At 43.9% G+C, this 26,004-nt stretch overlaps 1 protein-coding gene across 2 annotated transcripts; it reads left to right on the forward strand.

Annotated features, from left to right (window-relative positions):
- The first annotated feature begins 220 nt into the window (after positions 1–220).
- CTNNBIP1 (catenin beta interacting protein 1) lies at positions 221–25,771 on the forward strand. 2 transcript variants are annotated; one of them, XM_082069698.1, is made up of 7 exons: positions 221–471; positions 1,153–1,238; positions 3,679–3,754; positions 13,166–13,253; positions 14,763–14,884; positions 15,357–15,447; positions 23,581–25,771. In XM_082069698.1, exons 5-7 carry the CDS (start codon positions 14,789–14,791, stop codon positions 23,637–23,639), a joined length of 246 nt encoding a protein of 81 aa, XP_081925824.1. In that variant the 5' UTR covers positions 221–471; positions 1,153–1,238; positions 3,679–3,754; positions 13,166–13,253; positions 14,763–14,788; the 3' UTR covers positions 23,640–25,771. The 2 variants fall into 2 exon arrangements, with proteins under 2 accessions (XP_081925824.1, XP_081925823.1); XM_082069697.1 differs by lacking the exon at positions 1,153–1,238.
- The last annotated feature ends 233 nt before the right edge of the window (positions 25,772–26,004 follow it).

The raw sequence follows: 26,004 nt of genomic DNA on the forward strand, positions 1-26,004 counted from the left end.
CGCCTTGTCACCTATCGCGATAGCGCTCTGTCGCTGAAGGGCTTGCGCAGCCGGTAGCGACATGTTTGGCAGATGATGTGTGGGCGCCCTGCAAAACCCCTGTGCCCCTGGGGGCTGTGCTGAGGGCTCCTGGAAGAGGGGGAACAGCTCCTGCCCGCTCCCCCAGGCCGTCCCGCCCCTTCCCCGCCGCCCGCCCGCCCCTTCCTCCCGGCCGGCTCTCGGTGCTGCCTGCGGCGCCGCCGCTGCCCTGGGCGCCGGGACTCGGCGGGTCCCTCCCCCGGAGCCGCCCAGGCACCTCCCTCCTCCCCTCGGTCCCTCCCTCCCTCCCGCCCCGGGCCGCCGCGGTGAGTCACGCCGGAGGAGGCGGAGGCTCCGCACGGCTCCGCTCCGCACGGCTCCGCTCGGCTCGCCCGCCCGGCTGCCGCCGCCCGTTGCCGCAGGACCGCCGGGGCCGGCGCGGCCCCGCACCAGGTGAGCGCGGCTCTGACCCTTTGTGCGCGGCACCCGGCCGGGAACAAAAGGCGCTCGCCCGGGCCGGGGCGCTGCTCCGCCGGCCCCGGGCCTCCCCGCTGCCGCCCCGCCGGGGCCCGCGGATCCCGCGCCCCTTCCCCGGCCCCGGAGCGCGGCCGCTGCGCTCCGCAGGGCCCCCAGCGCCCGAGCGGCCGTGGACGCTGCAGGCCGGGGCCCCGCCGCACAGGTACGGGAGGTGCCTCTTTAATTTTCTGGCATCATCTCTTACGTCATGTGGCACCCTGTTTCACACGGCGGCCGTGGCCACCCCGGCAATGGCTGCGTTTCTGTGGCAGGTGAAGGCATTCCCACGGGAAGCTGGGGAAGGTGCCGTGGGGAGGGCAGGTGTCACGTCCACGGGCAATAAAACACAAGATCTGGACACCCCGGCTCAGGGCAGCCCCTGTTTGTCTTGCTAAAAGTGTGCGGTGCTGTGCAGCATCTGGTCACGGCATGAAACGCTGGTAACTTGCGTGGGAAAAATGCTTATCGGCCAGTATTTAACAGAGAGCTTCACTTGGAGGTGATTTCTACCTTGGCTAAAAGCTGTGTTTCTGAAGCGTTTGAAGCCCGCTTTCAATTTAGTGTAAAGGTGGGGACTGTATTTGTTGGTAAACAGTGGTTTTTGCATCCCTTGGAAAGGTACGTGAGAGGGGAACAGCATCATCCAGAAAGCAGATGAGAGTTGATACGAGTTTCTGCTTAACATCCAGTTGTGCTTCATCAGGGTACGTTTGACTGTCAGACTTGCATTTGCTTTCTCCTGAAGAAGAGAGTGTTTTGCTCTGTTGTATATCATCTTTTATTTGACCATGCCTCATCTTGGCACGTTGAACAAAACAGGCTTTGATGCTCCATGAGATGAGAGCAAGACACTCTGCAGACACAGGGTTTAAAAACATAAATCCACCGAACTCCAAAAACCAGCAAACGTTGGAGGCAAGTCAGGTGTGCTTGAATGGTTTTCTGATCTGGGTGGGCTCCAGTAGGGTGATACGCATGTCTATTGATTATTTTAAGAATAATTTTAAAAATACATTTACAAAATCAAAATTGGTATTTAGTTTTTGCTGGTGGCTGAACTTGTGAGCTGTCGGCTCCTGTTGCCCTTGGTGTTTTTGGAGCTCACGTATGGTTGTGAAATAGAAACTGTGTAAGTGGTGAACAGTGAGGCTAAATTACGTACTTCAGGGAGGTTAATTTGGAAGTACAGGCATTGCAGGTGAGGGGCCATACAGAAACCTACATATTACTATTATTTTTTACATGTAGGCTTATTCTCTTATCAGTCTTAAAGCTACTGTTTGCCTTGACAACCAGATTCAGCTGGAAAATGGTGGCAAGTGTACTTCATGTATGTTGGGGTTGCTTCACTTTGCCATCAGCTGAAAAAGCATCATCCCTTTTCTCTCTGGCATCTTGGGAGAAATCGGGAGCTTCAATATAATTTAGGTTTGTTATTGCATGGTGTCTTGGTTGATGTGGTGCATTATAATAGTGTAAATCTATGAGGAAGCATTTAGGATTAAACAAAAGCAGGAGCAAAGGCTATTTTGAACAAGTTAATTGGTTGGCTGAAATTTTATGGCTCACCCAAAATTGCTTCAAAGCAGTATTTCTCTTTTAGTTCATTTTAAGCATTGCAACAGAAGTTCTTAAAAGTTATATAGGACAGAAAAGTGCTTTCAGTAATCTTTTTGACATCCAAGTGGGGAGATACTGAACTCTTTACCTGGCAGGAGTCATCGTAATAAATACATATCGGATATACCACAGTTGTCATTTGCCCGCGTGCCCGTTGCTCTGGGTGCTGCACGGGGTAGGAGTGTGGGGAAAGAGGACTGTTTGCTCACGATACAGCTTGAAACAAGAATTGGTAAATAGTAATATGTTTCAGTAGGTATGTAACATCTTAATGTTTTAGGGCAATCTGTAGTTGCATCATTTCTGCTCTCGTCCATCCTTTGCCCCTTCCCTCCTTCCCCCATGCAGGTTTTAGAGTCCCATAACTTTGCAAGAGGAGAGAGTGGTTTCCAAAACAATTTGTGTAATTTCCTAAATAAAACCAGAAGTGAGCTGAAACAAAATCCAGTTTTTGCCGTTGCAAACATTGACTGTGATATGCATCTATTGCTAAAAGCTCAAAATCATCCTGCAGTTGCACACAGGCCAATAAAGCCAACACTTGAATGCGCTTGATACGGCAAAACTGAAGTTAAAGCTTGATGCTTTGCCTGGGAAACAACTTGTGTGAATTTGACCTGATTATATTAATTAGAGTTTTTTCCTCTCCAGAATGTTTGTTATCTGTAACCAACATGCGCATTTATGATTTTTAGTAAGTATTTCAGTTTGTGAGTTTGTTGTTGGCTACAGAGCATCCCTCCTGAGCATCTGACCTGCTTCTAAGCGTCAAAAATGCACCCAAGTGCATGTGGCATGGAGGCTGCTGCTGAACATGCTTCAAGAAACCTCCAGTAGCGTTTTTTTTCCAAAAAAGGAGGAATGGGTGTCTTCAGAAATATTTCTATACATGCAGAACTGTATTTCTTGTTGTTGCAAGCTGTCATCAGATTGGGTTTCCTGCTGAAGTGCAGCCAGGACAGCAGCCGCTGTTCCAGCTGTACCGCACCATTGTGTGCGTAATGCAGAAGCGAGTGACCCTGATGTTAATGATTTTAATTGGAAAAATTGTAATTCTAATGAATATACCAAATGTTTATGTTCTGGGAGTTGACATAAGCGTTACAGGCAGAAAGTGGTTATAATTCAATTTGAAGATAGTGAGACTAGATTACTTTTTCTGCTGTTTCCAAATATGTTAATAGTCATTATGGTAATTTCAGTAAAGCTATAGCATGTATACACGTATGTGAACAGTCCCAGAAGATGTTTGTTTTGATGCTGAGGGACACCTAAGGTGTAAATTATTGGAATGAAACATTTTGTCACCTACTCCATATCTTAAGAAATGCTGGTAGTCTAATGGTCTTGCTTGTAAGTACATGGGGACATGATACGTAAATAGATTTCAAACCTACTAAACAGTATTTACCAACAAACTTATTTTCATTTAGGGAAAAAAAACACCCCAAACATTTTGTTTACTGTTGTTGATGCTGTATCTCTGAGAATGGATGAGACTCACAGTTGTTTTTCCCTTTAAAGAGCCGCGTCCTGCCCGTGAACCTCGCTGGGCTTAAGAAAACGGACCAGAATGCGCAAAACTACGGAGCGTTACTAGGTGAGAAAACAACTAAGATCAGAAAAATAACCCAAACCCATTAGTTGATAAATCCCGGCTCTGGGATTTCCTTCCAGACTCAGCATTGGGGAAGCATTATGGAAGAAATGCTCGAAAAATGGGGAAAGTTCATTTCTTGTCTCTGCTACCGATGATTTGACAGAAACGTCACAGTGCTTATGTGTGGTTTTAATGTCAGTTGAATTTTAGGAAGTGCAATCATACTCTTTGCTTTTCAATAAGTATTTTCATGGTTTTATGGAATATCAAATCTGCTAAGGCCATTTTTATTTTTTAAAAAGCAGTATGTCGATATATAATAATTATTAATGCTATATTAAAAACAATCTCCACAGCCTAAAAATCTCATCTGGAGATAAACTACCGTGAAAAAACCCTACAAAATGGAACTTCTTGCGTTATTGGAATTCCTTTGACTAAATCAGCTACCGATTGGGGGACAGAAATGAGCCAATAGATTTGTACAACAACCACACTTGCCTCAGGATGTTCTGGTTTATTTCCTGCAAGTCCATAGACCAAGAACTTACTTTATTTTTCGGAAAGTCCATTTTCTCTGCTCCAAGTGTAACTAACAAATATGGAAGCAACTTAAGTAACCAACTCTGTTTATGACCATGACCAAGCTCTGCAACTTTCTGACTCAGTTTATCCTTCTATAAAATGAGTTGACTGCTTCACAAGAATGTGAAGATGTTTAATTAAAGTGTAATTGTTTTGCCTCTGAACTCATCCAGATCCTGATTCAGTGCACACTGAAGTCAGTGAGGAGCTTTTAATTAATTTCATTGAGCTTTAAATAAGTGTACGTGTGCGCATGCCCAGGTACACTTGAAGGAAATGTGACCTAAATTTTTGCAGCAGAGTTTCTGTAAAGGAGCAGCGTAAATAAATACTGAAACAATTGAAGGTAAACTACTGCGGAAGGGTTTTTGTAGAAATCACAGAATCCCAGAATGTCAGGGGTTGAAGGGCCCTGGAAAGCTCATCCAGTGCAATCCCCCCATGGAGCAGGAACACCCAGATGAGGTTACACAGGAAGGTGTCCAGGCGGGTTGGAATGTCTGCACAGAAGGAGACTCCACAACCCCCTGGACAGCCTGGGCCAGGCTCTGCCACCCTCACTGAGAAGAAGGCCTTGGCTTTCCTAGTTGCCTCCCTACACCCTCTGACAACAGCCTTATACTCTCCCCAAGTGGCCAGCCCCTCCTTCCACGATCTATAAACTCTCCTCTTCCCCTTGAGCATCCCCAGCAGTTCCCTGTTTAACCACGCAGGTCTCCTGGCTCCCTTCCTTGACTTCCCACGTGTCGGGATGCTCTGATCTTGTGCCCGGTAGGAACAGTCCCTGAACACTGACCAACTATCTTGGGCCCCTTTACCTTCAAGCAGCCTTGCCCATGGGATTTCCCCCAGCGATGGCCTGAAAAGGCCAAAGTTTGCCCTGCTGAAATCCGGGGTTGCAATTCTGCTTGCTATCCTGCTCCTGCCACAGGAGATCCTGAACTCCACCATCTCATGGTTGCTGCAACCAAGGCAGCCCTTGACCTTTACTGCTTCAACCAGACCCTCCTTGTCAGTGAGGATGACGTCCAGCAGTGCACCTCTTCTCGTCGGCTCCTCCACCCTTTGCATCAGAAAGTTCTCGTCAAGGCGCTGGAGGAACCCCCTGGACTGGGGCTCGCCGGCTGAGTACCAGCAAACATCAGTGAATAGTGCAGCTGCGGTCGTGTCTCTTGCCATACTACTGTAATTTTAACAGTTTCCTAACTGAGGGTGTGCTGGATCTTAGATGGAAGAATGAACATTTCCTTGTGTCCTGGCAGCATGCTCAGTTGGTCGGGGGAGGTAATATCAGACTTCAAGATCAACACAGTTGACTGAATGTTTAGGCAAAAAGGATCAGCAATAGCACACTTAAAATATAATTAACTTTAAGAGTTGATGCCAAACTGAGAAAAATAGGAGCATTCACATCTCCTTAGCTGCTGCTTTTTTCAGGAATGTCTGTAAATGCCAAATAATACTCATTGGTTTGTGTGGAATTTATGAAAGGTTTTGCTTCAGAGGTCAGAAATACCAGGTTTTTTAAATGGAACTTTTATCACTGGAAATTTGGTCAGCGGCTACAGGGGACCCAGCAAAGTAAACTTTTCACAATTTACGTAAAACTGTTTGCAATGATTTTTCTTAATGTTTCACTGCTGTGATTCTTAGTTCAGTTGCCCTTACAGAACCTTTTTATAAACCTTAAAATTCTGTGTGTTAATAGCATAGTACTGTACTTGTACTAAGGGTTTGGGAAGTGCAGAAACCTGTCTGCAACTTCACGGCTTCTCCTGCTTCGTTCTGCATTGAACCGGTGGAATCTTACAGCAGTTCTGACTTGTGGCAGGATCAGCCTTGTCTTGAGCATTGTTGCCAGTGGTCTCTGGGCTGACACCTTTTGTTATTCCTGGTATATTTTGGAGTTGGATTACTCAAAATTACATATTGCTGTATCTCCGTGATGGCCCCGTTCTTAGGTGCGTGGTTGCCGTTTGTTCTGTAAATGCACCGCATTTTACGTGTGTAAGAGACCTCGAAGCAATCAGTTGTAAGTATTTATCTTAATTAGTGCTGCTCTCAGAATAAATCAAACTTGTCACACGATTCCACGTACAATTTTCCATGCAGCTCAGCTTGGTTGCCTTTAATACATGTGCCTTCTCAGTCTTGCCCGTGATTCTTCAGTTTTCTTTGTGCTCTGAAATTGGTTGATCCTGGTGCTAATTTGGACTCGCTGTAACCTCTAAACCCCCTGTAGTCAGTAGTTTATTCCTCCCCAGCCCCTGTGTGTGTTTGCTAAAGGGACATTTCTGCTGTCAAACTTATGACCTCGCACAGGTTTATTTCACAGTTCAGGGCCAATATAATTAAGGTAACATTCAAAATTGTGGCTGGGGAGGAAGGAAATTACATCCCTTTTCCTGAGAAATAGGAAGTCTCTGGAAGGCAAGATTTCCTTCCTTGGAATCCCGCTTTACCAAAAACTAGAGAAAGCAAAATGTTTGTGGTAAAATTGTTGTGTAATTATATTTTCCTCTAAAGAAATAAGATAAATAGGTGGCATAAAGGGTGTATGTATCACTATTGTACAGCAAATTTTATTGATGTATGAGGCCACAACAATATTTAATGTTCTTGTCCAATGCTTAGGCAATTTTGGTAGTCAAGAGTTATTAATCTCCGAGTCTGGTCCTAACACTGTCCTTTGATACAGTATTGCAAAATGTTAAAATGCTAAGTAGTCATCACCCTAATAACAGCTCATGTTTTATTTGCTTTAAAAAAATACTAGTTAGCCATAATCTCTCTACTGTAAAAGATCTGTGGGCATTTTCGGTGTAAAATGTATATGATCTGGCATTAACGATGTTCAGATGTCAGGATAAATTACAGGGCAGTGTAGGTCACGTTTTAAATTGAAAGATATCTCTACTATGTGTAGAAAGATATCATGTTGATGAGTACCCAAGAATACCTATAAAAATAATGGTGCTTCAGCGAGGGGAATAGTGGAGAGAAATCCCTCCAGCATCACGACGTTTTCTGGTTAAACAGAACAATGCGTGTGCTGGAGCTGCTGAGAAGTTGGTCACTGGACCACAGGCAGTTCCACTCCAAATATGGGACTTCTGGCTTTTGGGGGCTTTTACTGCTTGCTTGTCAGTTGAAATTAAATGTTATTGTTATTTTAACTGCTTCCAGATACTGGAATTTTGCCTGCTCTGCGTTTAGGCCGTTCCGTAGTGGTTTGTGACTGGTTAATGGTGTCACTTGTCTTTTCGTTAAAGTTGACTGAAACGCCGTATTTTTGCACTAGACAGTTTAGTTTCAAAGCAGCTTAACTTTGCAAATCTGACCACAAATATGGTCTTAATTAAACCGGTTGGTTGGAAACGTGCCAACTACTGCAGCGTTTCTCCATCAGCACCGCTGGTAATTCTGAATGTGCTTCTTCATGCATATTCTTGTTTCCTCTTCCATTTCCAGCCACTGCAAAGTTACTGAATGTAGGAAAAACATCCTGCACCTTGGGCATGTCCACGTACTTGCATCAATTTTGACATGATACTCCATTGCGTGGGCTTGACAGGATCGTTTTAGGGTCATTATGGAGTCAAGTAATTCTTTATTAGAGTTTATGCTTCATGGGAGTAGGGTGTTTATGTCCCGTATATTAAGTTGGTTTTTAGCCCGTTGAGTTTAGTTTCTGTAGTATAAATGGCAGCCTTCAGTAAAACCCAGTTTTAATGCTAGTGTCCTGTAAGTCTTCAGAGGATTGGGAGCCCAGTGCTACTTGCAGAGCTGCTTTGAAAACGTGACTTTGGTCATAAAGCTGATTGACACGACGAGAAAATGAAGTGACCACAATTAGTGGTCTTGGTTTTCCTGCTGCGTGTTGGTGTATTGGCCTTGGTTCAGTTTCTGCCAGGTCACCGAGCGGACGTGCTGCAGGAGGCCAATAATTAATGGTCCAAACCCACGATACTTCATAGTGGAGGTGTTATATAGGTACACGTTTGTACAACGTGTGTAGCATGCCTATCATATAAAATGGGATAGATACACTGAAAATTGTTGATTCCGTAAGCTTTCGATAAAATTTCTACCTATTATCGGTGCTCCATTTTTTCCCCTGCTTTATGATTCAAGTTAACTTGAAACCATGAAAATCTAATTTCTTAGGAAGAAGAAAAGACACCTCAAGTTTGTTATGTCTATGTGCTGGAAACTTCATATTCTCTTTCTGAAAAGACAGAATATTTACAGAGAGATCCACAGAAAGCATTGCCGCACAGTTTTGTTTTGACGATGGATGCGTAACGCTATTTTCATAGCAATAATTCTTTTGTGTGGGACACCTGGTAGTTAAAATCATTGGCTATCTGTCATTAGTGTCTAATTTCCTGCCTAGAAGATCTGGAGCTTTGTTATAAATAGGGGCAGAGGTGGATGTTTCCCTGTGAAGACGCTGGTGATGAGAACATGAGCAGCACCCATCAACCCCACCATTGAAGACCATCCTGAGTAAAGTATCGTAACGTTCTTTTAGAGTTATTTCTTTGACTGGGATAGAATTTGTGTCACTTTTAAAAGCATTTTTGACAAATTCATCTTTGAAGTGTGAATGCCTTTGTGGAATGAAAGGGGTTTTTTTTAAGGTTTTGTTGCTGTTACTACATTTAATTTCAGAGGCTTTGAGTTGACTGACATGAACTATCTACAAACCCGTGCTGCCTCTTTTAAGTGCAGGAGACACGATAGACGTCTGCTCTTTGAGAGGCTGCTGTGGCACGGCAAAAATAATCCCTGTGTGCCTGAAGGCCAGGAAGCAAGCATTAATTTCATTAAAATTGTGATTATAACAGTAGGGTTCTTTATGTTTTTGTTACAGTTAGCTTGAGCGTTGGTGTATGAACCGTTTTAGTGTATCAGGAAGCTTTTTTGAATGCACTTCATTACTACTTTGAAGCTCCGAAAGGTGATTCCCCCAATGGAAAAATAAAAACAACAAACCAGCTTGTTTTTGTAGATTTTCATGTGTAAATGGCAGCGTTTGGGGCTGATTCCTGTCCCTCTTCAAGAGGGAGAACTGTACTGTTTTGTTAAAAATTTAAATGTAAGATTTAAGAGATGTTAACCTGCCACTAGAGTTCCAGCTGTAAACTGACCCAAAATCTGACATGGGGGTTCAGATTCTAAAGTCACCTGGAAGATAATGCTGAACATAGAAATGAAGACAAAAGCCCCTCACATATTAAATATTTCACCTCTAAATAGGTAGCTGTTCTGTATTCTTCATTGTCGTATCCCTCCAGAGATGGGAATTAATCCTGCGACCGAAGGTCACAGTCAGACTGAATTAGAGGGCAATTTGCAGCAGGATTGTGCAGACGCCAGTTCCTGACTTCAGGTTTCAGGCTCCAGCTTGGAGGGCTTGTTTTTTAGGGCTCTGACTGTTCTCTGTGAAATGTCATTTGAAAATTTAATGATGTTTAAAGGTGCAGGATCCCCTTGCATTGGGAGCTCCCCGGTGCGACCGTGTTTTACCCACTGAAGTGCTCAGTGCTGTGACTGTGGAGGGTAAGAGCTTAACCTTGGATAATGATATCGCAGAGGTAAAGGCACCTCTTCACGCTGGCTGTTAACTCCATTCGTGTAGCACAGAGGGAACCTGCGGTGGCTGGTTTTATTCAGCACAACTCCTTATCTGAGCTTTTATAATCCTATCCCATTAATTGAAGTTTTTAGCTGCCTTGAACAGAACGAGCCAGATTCAAGAGAAAAAACCATTGTAGCTGAACTAACCCCTGTTGGATTTCTTTTGGCCATAACTGGAAACTATACAAGATATTAAAGAGGTAGTCAACTGTGACTTACACTTTAAAGAGCTTGCCAGGTGGCCGCTGTAAGTACTCTAAATTATTAAGACTGAATATGTAAAATATTATTCCCACTTACTGCCTTTAAAATAAAATGGGATGCTGGAGTAGTTTTCCTTGCCATTTTTAGTGTGTTGTGTTTTTTTTTTCCTATTGAGATTTGAAATTGATGATGATGATGATGATGATGATGATGAAAGGGATGATGGGAAGGAAGTCAGTCTCATTTATTATGAACCTATCTGTGGCGTTGTCCAGCAGAGAAGCCCTACCAGTCTTTGAATTCAGAGGAGTATGGGCAGAAGTGAGGGAAATACAGTTACAAACGTGTAATTTTCAGTTGCTGTACCTGATAATCTAATTAGGGGAGAAAAAGGGGGGGCTAACTGCAAAGGCAATATTGTTTCATTACATACTGTACTGTTGTGTCCAGGGTCAGGAGCTGAAGAGAAAGCTGGTGTGGTCTTTTTGGTTCTTATTTTGGGAAGGATTATATTTTCATTATAAACATTTCAGGACAAGTAACAATGTGGAGAGGTGGGGAAGCGTCTCTTAATGCTAATGGAAAAGTTAAAAATACTTAATCCCCTTCCGCTTTGGTAACGTAAAGCAGCCCGGCTGGTTTTTTGGTGCAGACATACCTACATCTTGGTTCCAAGACCACGTCTAGTTTACTCTCATCTCTAATTAACGGCCTTGCTAGAAAGTGGAGCTTCAACCTGCTGTGGTTGAGGTGACGTTTACGCTTCGTTTTGCCGAGGGGACGGGATCGCACGCACCCTTCCCGCAGCCAAGGAGGTGGGTTTGGCAGCAGATGGGGATGGGAGTGGGGATGTCAGGCATGCTGGGCTCTGCCCTTGCGAGCAGAAAACATTCCTGGGATCCTCACCCTGCCCTTCCAACCGCACGGGGAGCAACGCGAAGAGCAGCACAGGACGGCTTTCCCATCTGTTTGCTGACCAACCTCCTTGACTGATTGAGAAAGGGAAGGGAGTGTTTTTAAACCCAAATGTGTTGCTCTGGCAAAGCTGGGTTGGCAGATGCAGCTGTAATATATAGATCTTTCTCATTTATTATTCCGTCTTGTGAATCATATTAAAAATAAATGAGAACTAAATTTCACTCCCTGTGCCTGCCAAACAACGGAAAATTAGGTGACCTAATTATGTCCATTTGCAGCATATTGGATGCAGCAGGACGAGCTTGTAGGATTTAGTCTTTTATCACAGTTTAGTGAAGAATGTCATCTTTTCAGCCTAAAACTCCAGTTTTTGAGATGCACAGGTTAGTCCTTATCATGGGAAAGGAATTGAATAATGGCACTGGAGAGTAGAACCGAGCTTATCTTCAAGATAGGTAAGGCATTGGCAGCCCAAACGGCCCTGTAGGCTTTGCACATCTGCCTCGCCTATACCTGGAGGGACCAGTTCCAGATTGATAGAACAGCGTGTTCTGTGCGGCTTCATCTTCTCCTTTAGTGCTGCTGCTTCAGAACAGTTACCAGAAATTCAGCTGAGACCCCCACATTTCTTCACTTGGGCCAGTAAGTGTCGGTGAACCTGTAACAGCTTTGGCTGTTCTTTCTTTGGAATGAGCATTTTCAGCTGCGTCCTGTAAATGCTGTGAGGGTTCCTTCTGTCCAGCGCACAGCGGTTCCTGGTTTTCTGTCTCCCTGCTGGCTTGCCATGCTCTGACCCTTTTCTTTAGGAAGGAGTTCACGGGGTTGTGTGTTTGTACAGTGGTTGGTGGGGTGTGTGTCTTTGAAGTCTATAGAAATGAGAACAGCAATTACTTACTGCAAATGGTCCTGTTGTCAGTGCCGTAGATAATCTTTCAGCGCATATTTAGACGGCAAGAACAGTGGGAACTAATTAGTGAGGTAAGGCTTAAATAATCCTTTCCGAGCAGGCAGCTTCTCTCCTCTGGAGAGGTGAAATGATTCTTTTAAGCCACTGATAAAGCTCAGCTGCTTCCAGCACTTGTAAGAGACGCTGTAGAGAAGCTCTGGGTGCAGCTGGCGGGTATTTTGGATTCGGCATTTCTGTGCTGAGCCTGGTGGACGCAACAGTTGAGTAGTTGTAGCTGCTCGTGTCGTCTTTCCCTGCTTGTAATGACCGCCCTGAAAGAAATGGAGTGAGTCTGGATCTGCCTTTGTTTGTGACCACAAAAGGAAAAGTAGGTTTGGTAAATTTAAGCTGGACTTTATTGACAAATGATGCAGCTATGCGTATATTCCCTAATCAGAAACAATTCTGCTGTTGATGACATGATTGTAGCTGTGATGCTGTCCTGAGTAGCAGCCACTTGTGTTGTATTTCATTGCACAATTCGGAGGGCTTGAACTGGCGCTTCATTTGCGAGACTGAGCTGCTTGTTTTAAAAGCCAATGTGCTGGATAAGGGGGAATGTCGGTGGCTGAACACTGAGGTTGGTCTGAAAAACTCTGCAGAAAGGCTTTTCCAGCCCAGCTTGCGAGTGCCAGTCTTTGTAATTGCTATGTACACATAACATACGCGTAGTTGAAAACAATAATTTTGGTCAAAATCAGCATGCTTTACATTTCTCCCCAGTTTTCCTCAATTCTTTGGTAAGCTACGGCTTTCTTTTTCCTACTAGAAGAAATTATATGTCATGATGTTTATTGTTTTTCCCAGGGAGTTGGGGTTTATGCTGAAAGCTCCTTAAAGAATGCAAAGCTTGGATGCATTCCGGTCTCAAGTGATCGGGAATGTCATTGGTATGGTCAGGGTGTAAATCTCGCAGATGAAGAGTGGCTTGACCTTCAAAAAAGCTTATTCTTAAAAACTAAAGAGGGTCGACAAACTCCAGAGGAGCCCCCAGTTGTAGGAACTGTGGCCAGACTGTTGGAAAGCAGACTGGGGTTCAAACATACTGAATGAAGGGTCTTTCTGGTTTTCAGCTTTGGACGTGTCTGTAATGCTTTGCTCATTTGTTTTCACAGGGCAGCTTCCTCATACTTTTTCCAGCTCCAGTCATTAATCAGGACTGAACACGTGGGTTTTCTGATCTCCTGTGGTTTTTAGAAGCAGGTACGTTGGCAGGGAAATCTCGGTTTTATTGGTTGGGGGCGGTTTAAAAAGTAACGAACAACTGGGAGACTGTTACGATAGAAAACAATGAATTGCACTCTATACATGTCATTAATATCTGCCATGTGGAGGAGTTGCAGTGTGGTCTTCTAGCTGGCATGGGCGCAACCATGGCATTTTCTTGGTGCTTGTGTATGGTGCCACCTATTGATAGCTATCCCGTAGTATTTGTTGCATTTTTAAATAATACATGTGTTACCACATTTCAGGTTTTTTTGTTGTGCTTTTTCTTTCCTAAATTGATTTTTTTGGCCACTTCTGCAGCACCTTCCCTCTTCAAATAACAATATTTGTTTTAAAAAGGTGGGGGGAAGTGTGTTGGTATAATACCAAGAACCAGTCACAACCTTGCAGACTTACGTGGTATCTTGATGTATGTCTATTGTTTGATCACTCTCTAGATATGCATAGCTTAATGTCTTTTGCCCACTATCTTATTTTGTTTATTGTCTTATATTTATATGCTAGCACTCAGTAAATTGCACCGTGGAGTACACGCTTAGTAACATAATCTACTTATTTGAGTTGACACTACACAAAAATATGGGGTCATTTTATTCCCCCTTCAGAAGCAGTTTGCTGGTTACAGCCAAAACATACGATCACCTTGCACGTTTACAGGCTGCACGTTTCTGAGCAGAACCATCTACAGCAAACCAGTGTCATGCAAATCTTCCCACTGGAAACTTGTTTGAGTGGGACTGGTGATATATCATGCTTCACTTTTTACTCGTGTTGTCTTCGTGCTGAGTAATGTGGGTGGTAAAGCCTATCCCAGCAGCTGCTGCTGAAGTTTGCATTACTTCTGACTCACTCGGGAGGGCCTATGTGTAATTTTAAACTGTTTCCACACCCAGATTACTTTCCCTTAAAAGTAATAATGAGAATAAAGCGGGTGGGAGAGGCTGGTAATGACTGCAGAAAACCATCACATGGAAAATGGTGTTTGAACACGCTGTGATAGTCTTCACTAAGCACACCTCCTGTCCAGTGTGTTCCCGGGGTTACTGACGTTCAGAAAAGCAGATTTGTAGCTTAATATAGGGCCAGATGAGTTCTGTGAATGAAAACTCATTGGAGAAGTGTTCTGGAGTGACTTCTCTGAGCGGGGCACGGTGGAAGAGTGACTGGCTTGCACCTCCAGCCACCGATTCCTTAGCGGGGTTACGTTTCTCCAACACAAAGTCCTTCCGAGAGCCTTGTTTAGTTTGTTACGCTGTTGTGCTAGTGCATTATTGGAAGAACCACTCTTCTAAATTCGAAGTGAAGGTTTTTACTATTGTTTTTAAGGATGTCTGTGGTAAAGCGTGCGATTCCATACTCTCCCAGGCTATTAAGTGGTCTGCCCACCGGTGAAAAATAGGTAGTTTGGAAATTAAACTTTCCTATTACTCCTGTTACACCCCATTGCCTATTCTAGTTTGTCTTTTTCTGGTCTTGCATCTTCAGGAAATCCAGGAGCTGGCAGGAGGGGAATGAACCGTGAGGGCGTCCCCGGAAAGAGTCCGGAGGAGATGTACATTCAGCAGAAAGTCAGAGTCCTGCTCATGCTGAGGAAGATGGGATCAAATGTAAGACGCACTGTCATAGCCCGTATTTTGTGGCTTTTCAACATAATTTTGTAGTAACTGGGGTAGCGCTTGTGGAGATGGGGCAGGTAATGGTCTGGTTTTATCGCTGAATTGTTGTAGCACTCGTTGACTTAACCGTTGCCTGCAGTTAAACACATATTATGAGGCTTGTGATGCCTGAAGCTAAATCTGAGCATCTGATCACTTCTCTCCATACAGTGAAGTTTTTCATTATTTGTAAACTAGAAGAAGAAAGGAACTGTTTCAAGGTGATTTTGAATCTCTCCGTGAATGTGTGATGTACCAGTTTGCTGCTGCGCCCTTGCCGATGGTATCACTTGCACAAATAACAGATGAAGCAGTCGCAGTGTAGAATGGAGGCAGCTGTGACGTTTCTTATTGGGAAATGAGAGATGATATCTTGGGTCTGTCTTCATTTTCCTTTTTGCTGACTGACTCTGTACTTTTCCAGCTGACGGCCAGCGAAGAGGAGTTCTTGCGCACATACGCGGGTGTAGTGAACAGCCAGCTCAGCCAGCTGCCCCAGCACTCCATTGACCAGGGTGAGTTCTGCCTTCGTTTGCCTTGTGTTCCTGCATTTCTGTGATAATATGCCACCTCCTTAAACCCATCCTGCAGTCTGGGACGTGCAGTTCATTGCCTGCAATCATCTTTGGAAGAGTTTCCTGGTCAGCAGGTGGTTTTATGGCAACACGTAAGGCCAGTCTTGGACATACCTGAGATTCATTAGGATGAAGAGCATTGTTAAATACCTCATCAAAACACCGATGGCCAAAGTCCTGTGAACTGAATGCATATATATATATATAGCTTCCTACTCTATTTAATACATTAACAGAAATAAATTTTAACCTGATTGGTCTTGGCATAGCTGAAGTTAAATTCTGACTTGAGCAGAAATTTAATATAGATCTAAGACATTTAGAAAACCATTAGAAACACAACCTGCACAAACTTGCTCTTCAGTTTGAAGCCTGAGCGTTCATTCCTTACATAGCTGTAAGAATATGGGGAAACCTGGGCAAATACTTTTCCCTTTGGTGAAAGGTGAAGCTGTACTATGCTCTATAGGTATAAGCAACTCTAATTTGTTGCTCAGTACTTCAGTTTCCCCAGAAATCTCCCCAGATTTTTTCTGCTGATGTTCCTCTGTGCTCCAGCTGCGGTGGCTCAGGCAGCACCAGTCGTTGCCATCTGTCTGTCTGTCCCTTTGCTATATCTGGTGCTGCTGGAGCAGGAGGGTTGGTTATGGAAGGCCTGGAAACAGCGAATACAAACTGCGTAGGTGTCCAATTTGCCATCTAGAGGGAGATTGGGTTTCCACTAGATGGCATGATCTTGCGCTGAAAAACCCAGCCCAAGTCCACACACTGAGGCACTTAAACGTTTTGTGTTCTTCAAGGTTGCCTAAAGGATTTTTCTTCCCTATTTTCCTGCTGCTTTCATTGAATCTCCTCTGGAGGATATTTTTTGGTTTTGGCCTTTATTCACCTTGCCTAACACAACTCAAAGGTGTGTTAGTTAAGGAGCGACTTACACAGAGTTAGTACATTAGTGGATTTCAGAGTCTTCTCTTCCAGCAGTACGACACATTGTTCTCACCCTGACTTGGCCCAGACCTGTCTTTTGGAGTCTTTTTCCTCCGGTAGGCACAGAAAAGAGAGCTGATTTCATACCCGCATCTTGTTCTCAAAAAGGAATTATATCCTTGGCCCTAGCACCCTAAAAGCTTTGTTATAGACCTGCACATCCTTATGCCACTTAAAAATTCTGGCTCCAGAATTATAGGAAGGTAGTTTTGTTTCTTTTTTTTTTTTAGGAAGAGTATAGAGGATGGAACATCTAGAATTTGTGAGTGTATCACAGCCCCTGTTACCATTTTTCTGTTTTTCTCTGCTGTATATCCATGAAATAGTGTCTCAGAGCAGCGGGCTGGTGCCCTCACAGTAATTCCACGATTTGGGGTGGGTGGGCTCCTGCGTGGTGCTCCCTGCTATGGGTTCTGATAAAGATCTGTCAGCACCTTTGAGTCTGTCTGTTTGACCACAGGGAGTCACTGCAGCCTCTGTGTCCAATGTACATTTGCAGCGATGTGACGGTGCATTGAGGAGGGTTACACTCGTCCCTGCTGAATTCAAGAGTCTGTGCCGTAAACCTTCAGTGAAGCACTATTAATAACAATATCTGTGACGTTTAAAGTTCCTCCATGATTCCTACATGGTTCAGCAATACAAGTTAATCCCTAATTTTTGATCAAGAAGCATCTTAGAATACCTCTAGTTTTTAAGCAAGCCTGAAGTCTAAGACTCCCTTCAGTTTGTGCTTATTTTCATAGGAAGAGGAGAAATTAAACCCTTTATCTTTTGATTTCCCATCTTGTTTTCAAAAATAATTCATCAGTTCAGACATGAATCACTGTGGTTTAGGATTGTTTACAGATCTCCTCTTATGTGTGAAACACCTTCACTCTTTAAGCTTCTACATTGTGTACTGTTGAAGTAAATCTTGTTTTCATGACAGGAAGCTCAGAGTTATTCTGCTTGCATTACTGAATATCTTTGTGTAAATCAGGTAATAATGACGTGATTCTCTGATCTCAATAACCCAGGAAAGCCTGAACAACAGTTAAAACTCTAGGCTGACGTATTTAATACTTAAATTTAGTGGTAAGTGACTATACATTAATATTGTGCTCACATTTTTTTATAGCCATTTTATTTTTGGATCATTGCTGTAATGTTAACACCTATATGACAGTGTAAAATATAGGGCGTTTTTCTTTACTCAAGGAGCTTTTTAGGTGATATCTGTGGATTGTTTGTTTTGTGTTTATGGCTCCAGGAATAACTGAGGAGCCCAAAGGCTCTCTGTTCAACCCAGGTATATGCTGAACAGTGGACGTAACCATGAGCTGGTTTGAGATATTAACATACCAGTTGTGTTCCCTGCATTGCAGCAAGATGTAAGGCAGCTCAGACTCGCTAGGTTCCTTGAGCTTGAAGTTACGAAATTAAGGCTTTCTCACATTTTTAATACAAGCGGAATGCCTCTCAGAAGCATCTCCTGCATGAAAAACATCGCTCCTGTTTTCCAGTTTCTTGCATTTCTAAGCGGTCAGGCAGTGCTTGGCTTCAAGTCGCTGCTCTGGCAAAGCTGTAAATGGAAGCTGAGCAGCTCGTAAGCACGATATGTGAATTATCCTAAGACCTTGGTGATGACAGCTCAGTTGTTCCTATAGCAACAGGAGTGTGGTGCTGCTCCTGAAGGAAGCTGCTCCCTCGGGGAGGGCAGAGCTGCGGTGCAAACCCGGCCCTGGGCGAGGGGAGACGCGTTCCCTGGGGCGCAGAGCATTGAAAATGAACCCAGGAGGGGGACAACACTCATGAAATGTCAGATAGTGGTGGAGAAATGGAGATAGAGCTCTTCGCAGTGCGTTTATATCCTTTTGAAAACAATACGTGTTTTAATGCGTTCCTCCTTTCAGCAGTGCATGGTGTATTTTTAGAATGCCAGACTGTGATATTAAACTGGGAATTTCAGAGAAAAGTTAATGTTAGAGGATAGTTGCTGGAAGGTGATTGAAGAAATGTGTGTGTACAAAAATCTCCAGGGAAGTAAAGAATTTTTTTTCATTTGGCAGCCATCAGACATTCACATCAGGCTTAACCTTCTGATCTCTAAAGCCTTTTTGGGTTTAATGAATTTTGCAGGTGACTACAAACAAATCGGGTGTATGTATCTGTTCATCTTTCAGGGAACACTTGGAAGTAGCTGTTAGGTGCTTCAGTGAGCATCTTCCTCTGAGTTCAGGTAGTGTGGTTTTCATCCAGCTTGTATCACAGAATCCCAGAATGTCAGGGGTTGGAAGGGACCTGGAAAGCTCATCCAGTGCAATCCCCCCATGGAGCAGGAACACCCAGATGAGGTTACACAGGAAGGTGTCCAGGCGGGTTGGAATGTCTGCACAGAAGGAGACTCCACAACCCCCCTGGGCAGCCTGGGCCAGGCTCTGCCACCCTCACCAGGAAGAAGTTTCTTCTCAAATTTAAGTGGAACCTCTTGTGTTCCAGTTTGAACCCATTACCCCTTGTCCTATCACTGGTTGTCCCCGAGAAGAGCCTGGCTCCATCCTCCTGACACTCCCCCTTTAGATATCTGTAAACATTAATGAGTCCCCCCTCAGTGTCCTCTTGTCCAGCTCCAGAGCCCCAGCTCCCTCAGCCTTTCCTCACACGGGAGATGCTCCACTCCCTGCAGCATCTTGGTGGCTGCGCTGGACTCTCTCCAGCAGTTCCCTGTCCTGCTGGAACTGAGGGGCCACAACTGGACACTATTCCAGGTGTGGTCTCACTAGGGCAGAGCAGAGGGCAGTATCCTCCTGGCTCGATGTCTCCACAGCTGATACGTGCTGGGGAAGGCATCAGCTTCAGTCATCTCAGTGAAGTTTTATGTAATGTAGGTGAAGTGATGAACAGTTGCCTGTACCGAGCTCGGTGGCACCTACAGCCCTCACTGCTGTGTACTGAAGTCACTTGACCTTCAGATCATCTTGTCTTGCTAACGCTGAAGTCCAAGTGGTGTGAAAGAACTATTAAATTCAACAATGCAAACAACTGCTATTGGAACATAGTTGCAGCAGGATTTTTTGGAAAGTTAGTGGGGTAAGACTGCCACTGTTACTTTTTAAGATAGGATATCGGCCTAGCAGTTAATTAGCGTTAACTTCTAGGAAGCATGAGGGTGGGACAGTGTAAGGCAGAGGACGTAGAAGCAGCATTTGTATGTCTGAAAGTTTGTGGCAATTAATGCTTTGCTCATGAAAGATGGGGAGTATTTTGTTGGGTATAGGTAAGCCTCTATTTCAGTGAGGAAATATGTGCCCAGAACAGGGGAGGCTGTGGAGAGAGAAGTTGGATGTATAGGCTGTAGAAGGTCAGGTGTACGTGTGCCTGTTTCATTGTTCCATACGTTAATTACTGGAAGTGCAGAGCTCGGTGAAGGATGTGCTACAAGTAAACATGGTTCGCCATCCTATTGTCTCAGTTGCAGGCTTTTGGCAACGTGCAGCTTCACTTTATAACCTGTGCTCTGCTTTTTACATTTATTCACTTGATTAGAAAGAAAACATCCGTTGTGGGAGCCAAGTGGGACTGCAGCAGAAGCTCTATTCGCTAGTACTTAATCCCTACTTTCCTTTTGCTGCATAGAAACCCCTGCTCTGTTCTCTGGAAAAGTTTGTATGTGGGCACAGGTGGCTGTAGAATTGCTTAATGGGCAGACTTGTTAGGTTGGGTTTATTTAACTCGGGATAGTTTCAGTTGTAGGGGGGCGCTTCACCAAGCCCTGCTGTTGTGCTGAGGCGTGTGGATGACCTTTTTCTGGACAAATGTTACCCAGGTCTTTTAAGCTACAGGGTTTCTGCAGAAATAACGATGCTCCATAAGTGGCTTCTGGATAGTTGAAATTATCGTGATTACATCAGTGGTAAAACAAGGGTACTGTGCAGGCAGCTTTGGCTGTGAAACACCAGAACCTTGAATCCTAGATCTGTTCTCCATCCGCTGTTGTATTTCTTCCTTTAGAATGCACGTAATAGAGATAATTGGTAAATCTGTGGGTATTCAAGCGTTTTCCACATTTTTACACTGTGTTCTTTATTGTACTCCTGCTTTTTCTCCCAGATACCACCCTGATTTAAAATTTGGTATTCACAAGCTGTATTTCTTGTGCTCCCTTCTCTTTCCTTACCCGAATTCCAGGCAAATGGCAAGTGACCAGGTGTTGATATTGACAGCGACACTGGTGTAGAAGCTGTGCCAGGTGGGTCTCGAAGATGAGAGGAGGAGGCAGCGGGTGTGAAGCTGCTCCCCAGCAGTAGCTATTTTCATAGTGAAAGCCAAGCGGAACTGCAGAGCTCCCAGCAGCCGCTGTGCCCAAAGCTATTTCTGCTCGTCATGTGTTCCGAACGCCCGTGTGCTCGGCGCAGGAACGGTGCCAGGAGCTGGAATTGTTCAGGACGGGCAGAAATTCCGACTTCTGTGTTTATGGGGCTGCATCGTTATCTGGAACGAAATTTCCTATTTGGTGCGAAACTCGTAAGGTGTTTTTTTTCCTCGTATTTAAACAGTAGCAAGGAGAGACGCCAGGAAAACAATCAACATCTGTTAAGTAATCCGGCTCATCTCTTGTGCTGATGTGACGTCATGTGTGGTTTTGCGGTTGCCAAGCGACTCCAGCTGCTCTGAGCCCCGAGTCTGAACGGGGATGAGTCTGAATACAGCGCCATAGGTTGTGCTTTACGTGCCCTTGCTTTGTTAATGCTTCTCAGGGCCTCTGCTCCCTCCTCTTTGTAGCACAGGCTTGTTTTTCAGAATCCTCGCGAATAAAATCCATCTTTTTGTGGAGGCTGGGAGTTCTTATGGTGACTTGTTAATTCAGAGCTGGATCCTGGCGCTATATATCATTTATGTTTTGATCAAGGAAAAACCGGTTTGTGGAGGAGATGAAAAGGGAGATGACTGCAGGGCTTGTGAGTGTTGGCACGAGGGAGCATTGGAACAGTTTTTGATATAGTTCTATAAGATACGGGTCCTACATATGAAGAACAAACTACTGCTTTATCCTTAATATTTCCTCCTTTGAGTATGTATAACAAATAAATTCTGAAGTGGATTAAAATGAATGTAGTTGCATTTCATAAGCATTGATTTAGTTTTTAAGGATACTGCTGTTTACAACTCTTCTCTTCTCTTCTCTTCTCTTCTCTTCTCTTCTCTTCTCTTCTCTTCTCTTCTCTTCTCTTCTCTTCTCTTCTCTTCTCTTCTCTTCTCTTCTCTTCTCTTCTCTTCTCTTCTCTTCTCTTCTCTTCTCTTCTCTTCTCTTCTCTTCTCTTCTCTTCTCTTCTCTTCTCTTCCTCTCTCTTCTCTTCCTCTCTCTTCTCTTCCTCTCTCTTCTCTTCCTCTCTCTTCTCTTTTCTCTCCTTTTTTGGCCACTTTTCCTTCTATGTTGCAACTAAAGAGCAAATTAGGTGACTGAAAAACTGGAATTCATACAACAGATGAGGAATTTTTATTAGCCCTCTTTCTTTTGCATTGTATGCAGGTGTAGAGGCAGAAGTTGCTTGGGGCACAAAGCTCCAATCTGTTTCTTGATGTGCTTCAAGTGAAAGACTGGACAGTTTTTACATGCTGATGGTCCATCCAAGTTGACTTGGAACAATCCAACCCCAGGAAGAGAATTCTGTAGAGCTGATGAGTTACCTGAGTGGGACAGGCAGTGAGTGTTGCTCTCGGCATTTCCTACCTTGTGGTCTGGAAATGACATGGACAGTGACTGGAGGATTTATCGTGTTCTGATCAGTTAGATAAACGCTGTTAGATAATCTACAGATGAAAGAAAGCATTTCCTTTTATCTGACTTTCTCAGGGATCAAATTTTCCCCAGGAGTTTAAAATATTGCACTCATCCCTTCAGGGTTGTTTTCCAGTTCTTGTCTAGACTAGAGATATTGATTTTAAAGCACTGTTTTGACACTGCTGTATGATGTGGTTTTGTTTCCGTGTTGTCCTGAAGACGTTTCTTTTCAAGTCCCTGTTAGGCCACGTTCTGTAATTTGGAAGTCCAGAGAGCTGATCTTTTTTCTGAATATCTCAAGGTATCTTTTTGAATAACAAGAGCTTAGCATGGAATGTTCTTTACAAGCCTTTATCAGACACCATTCTCAAGCCACTCAGGTCTTTCTGCTATAAATGCCCACTTGAAAGACCACACAAGTTCATAAAGACTTGGAGATGGTTATAAGAGGGTAATAACATCTTTCTGTGCTTAGGGGCTGTGCGTTTTGATGGTAATTATGCACAGTTGATAGCCTCAATTGAGGGGAAAAAAATCCAATAACCGACTAGGTCCACACACTGAATTCTTCTGGAGCAGATTTCTTCAGGCTGGGGATAAAAGCATCACTTAGCAAAGCTGTATGTGTTCCCCAGGCAAATGGGAGCCTTTGGTTTGAAATAGAATACTGCACTCCATTAGAGAATGGAACGTTTTCAAGACATGTTAGTTTATAAAGGATGTTTAAGTGAGTTTTTCAGGGGGGGGGGAAGCAAAAGCATTTCTGCTGACCTATTAAAAGAATTTTTATTCTTAAAAGCAGAGTAATGAATATCTAGATGTAAAGATAAAGAATAGCTAAATGTCACTTGAAACGGACAGCGTGATGCACAGGGAAGCACAAGTTTTATTGAACGCTTGGGCTCCTCATTCTTCAGAGAAGCTCAATAAGTCTCTCCCATATACCAGAGTCCCAGGGCAATGACCCCAGGAAGAGAACCTTTCTCTGCATGCCTGCAGTGACAATCCTATGATGTTTTTCTTTAAGTCTTGCTTCTTAGAAATACGTGAAGGCATGGATGCCTTGGTTTTCTTTAAAAACAGCCTTCCTTTGCCTTGAAAAGGAGCATTTTAAATCTACCACTGAAATCTTTAGACCACTTCAGGTTCCAGTCCCAGAAAACAAAACAAGAAAATGCAGTTTTCTCTTCTTTCTACCTGGTTTTTCCCTTCCTATCGATTGTATGGGTGTATAGAGCACCAGCTTGGGTACCGCATCCATCCGCTGTTGTGTGAAGGAATTAATTGTGGCACGCACTTTCCTGTATCCGTTGTTATTACAGGTGCTGAGGATGTTGTGATGGCATTTTCCAGATCAGAGACAGAAGACAGACGGCAGTAACCACAGGAGACCTGAACAACACAGAACTGGAGAGGACAGTGGGATTCCTGGCGATGGAGGAGGATGGCTGAGCATTAATGAGTTCCTTTGCCCACCCTAATTGTTCCTTGGTATTCCTTCTCCTTTGTAATTTTGTTTCCCTTTGCCCAGCCCTCAGAATGCATCTCACAGCCATCTGTTCCTACAAGTTTTTGCTACTCAGCCGGGCTGTGTTAATTAAGGACAAACCTAAAGGTGTATTTTCGATTGGCTCAAAGGGACAGACTGTGATGGGCTAAAGGAAGACAATTTTTCAAACTTGACCAATGAAAACCTTTTATCTCGCATTTTATTTTGTATTTTAAGGAAAAGTCTCTTGACATCCTACTTCTAAAGAAGCTTTTCATGCTGTGGTGCTTATTTAGGTCAAACTTGTGAATTTGAAGAGGGTTTGATTTGGCTGCATAGAACTGGAAGCAACTTGTGATTGGTTGACAATGCAAATGTTTTCTCTTCAGTTGGCTTGCAGGTATTTCGCTGACTTCAACGTTTTCATTGCAGAAAGCTGACGTTTTGGTGCATTTCTTTATACTTACTGACTTGGTGGGGCGGGGGGAAGACAGATGTGCTTTGCAGTATTTATTACATCTGCACACATATAAACGCTTGCTTTTTGGGGGTTTGTTTGGGGGTGTTTTGATTGGCTTTGAAATCATGTGTTTGATTTCCCGTTGGCTGCAGTGTTTTCTGACGCAATCAATTTGTTCCGTACCCATCTGCCCTGTGGCCTCGGGCTCTTTTGGGAGCACGTGTCGAAAGCGTATTTAGTTCAATAAGTCTACCTGTGGAAGCTGGAACGTGGAGATCGGCAGCCGCGAGCTCCCGGTGGCCCTGGCTGTGCAGGTGGCTTCTCCCTTTGCTTCTGACAGAGGAGCTGTAGATATTTTGCAGGAATTGCAAGAACGAGATCTATGGCTGTGACGTGAATTTGCCAAATTTGTATAGAGAATATGTTGAACTCGTTTAAAATACGCCATATAGTTCCGCTTTAACCCTTTAATTGCTGGGCAAGACCAGCTCTCACGTAAGGAGGGATTAATGATCGTTAACTTAAATCCAGCTTGCACTGGGCTTTAATAAACTAAGTTTCTAGTCACTTGAAAAGGTGTATGTGGTTTGGCTCCTTGCAGCTGCTCAGTGATGTGGGAATTACCTGAATCCTGAGATAATACCATTTTCTTTAGGCTGCATTAAGCCGTCCAGTAGCGAGTGTCTGGGTGACACTCGGGTTTACTCCGCCAATAGTCGCGGGGCCTTAAAACACACACACGCATTTACAAACCAAAAACCTGCAGTGAAACTCTGGAAGCGCACTGACTGTTGAGGAATCTGCACATAACACTTGGAGCGCTGCTGCCGACAAGCTGGCACGTCCTCTTCTCGTGTGTGCAGGTCGTTTTTACAATACTTCTAGATATTCCTGTGGGTTGCACTGACTTTAAGATGTTTCAAAAATCTATTAAAGCAGAACTCCATTCTCCTGTTCCTTGTTCCTTTCGTGTGGTGGTTAATTATTCGAAGTAACAATTCCAGGATCTGTGACAACATGACTGTTTTCAAGGAATTCTGATGGCAGGATGACGTTATGGCCTCAAAATGGGATGGAGCTCGAGAGAAACCAAGGGACGTACGCAAAAGGAGGAGCTGATTTGTGAGCACAAGGAGGGAAGTTAACTTGAGCAAATAAACACCATGTAACGAGAACAACTGTGTATCTCTTTATGAAAACGATCCTTTTGATTCAGTTTCAGCTCTGTAAAGCTCAATGTGAAAGTAAATTTTTCCCATGTTTGGGGCCTGATAAGAAATTTCTTTATTAAAATAAACCCCGAAAGATTCTTTAAATGTTGGCCTGGTTGCCTGAGGGGCACTTTAATTTTGACTTTGGGGAGCGGGGCAGCCCTTAAAGGGTTGATGGGGGATCTGTGTGTTTGTGGCTGGGATGAGCTGCACTGTGGTGGCCTGTCGTTGTCAAGCTGACATACATCCTCCATGTGTATCTACGGCATTGCCGAGCTGTTAAATCTTTTCAAGGAGAACAGTGAAGTGTTTATGTGGTTTAATCTTTTCACTAAAAATGTAACTGGTTTTTGGGGGGGAAATACAGTTTTAATAGCTTCTCTTGTTTCTTTTTGATTTATTATACTGTTCAACAGCCAAATGGAAAATACTGGCCTCACCTTTGTGGGGGACTTCCGTGTAGACGCCAAACGTAGAGTCTTGAATAATATATTGAGAGGGCTATATAGAGAAAAGGCAATATGTTGTATAACAACGTGATTTGGGATTCAGCAACTGGAGGAGATGGAGCTGCGTTAGAATATTT

The sequence above is a fragment of the Streptopelia decaocto genome (genome assembly GCF_964273445.1).
Source record: "Streptopelia decaocto genome assembly, chromosome: 20".
NCBI lineage: Eukaryota > Metazoa > Chordata > Aves > Columbiformes > Columbidae > Streptopelia > Streptopelia decaocto.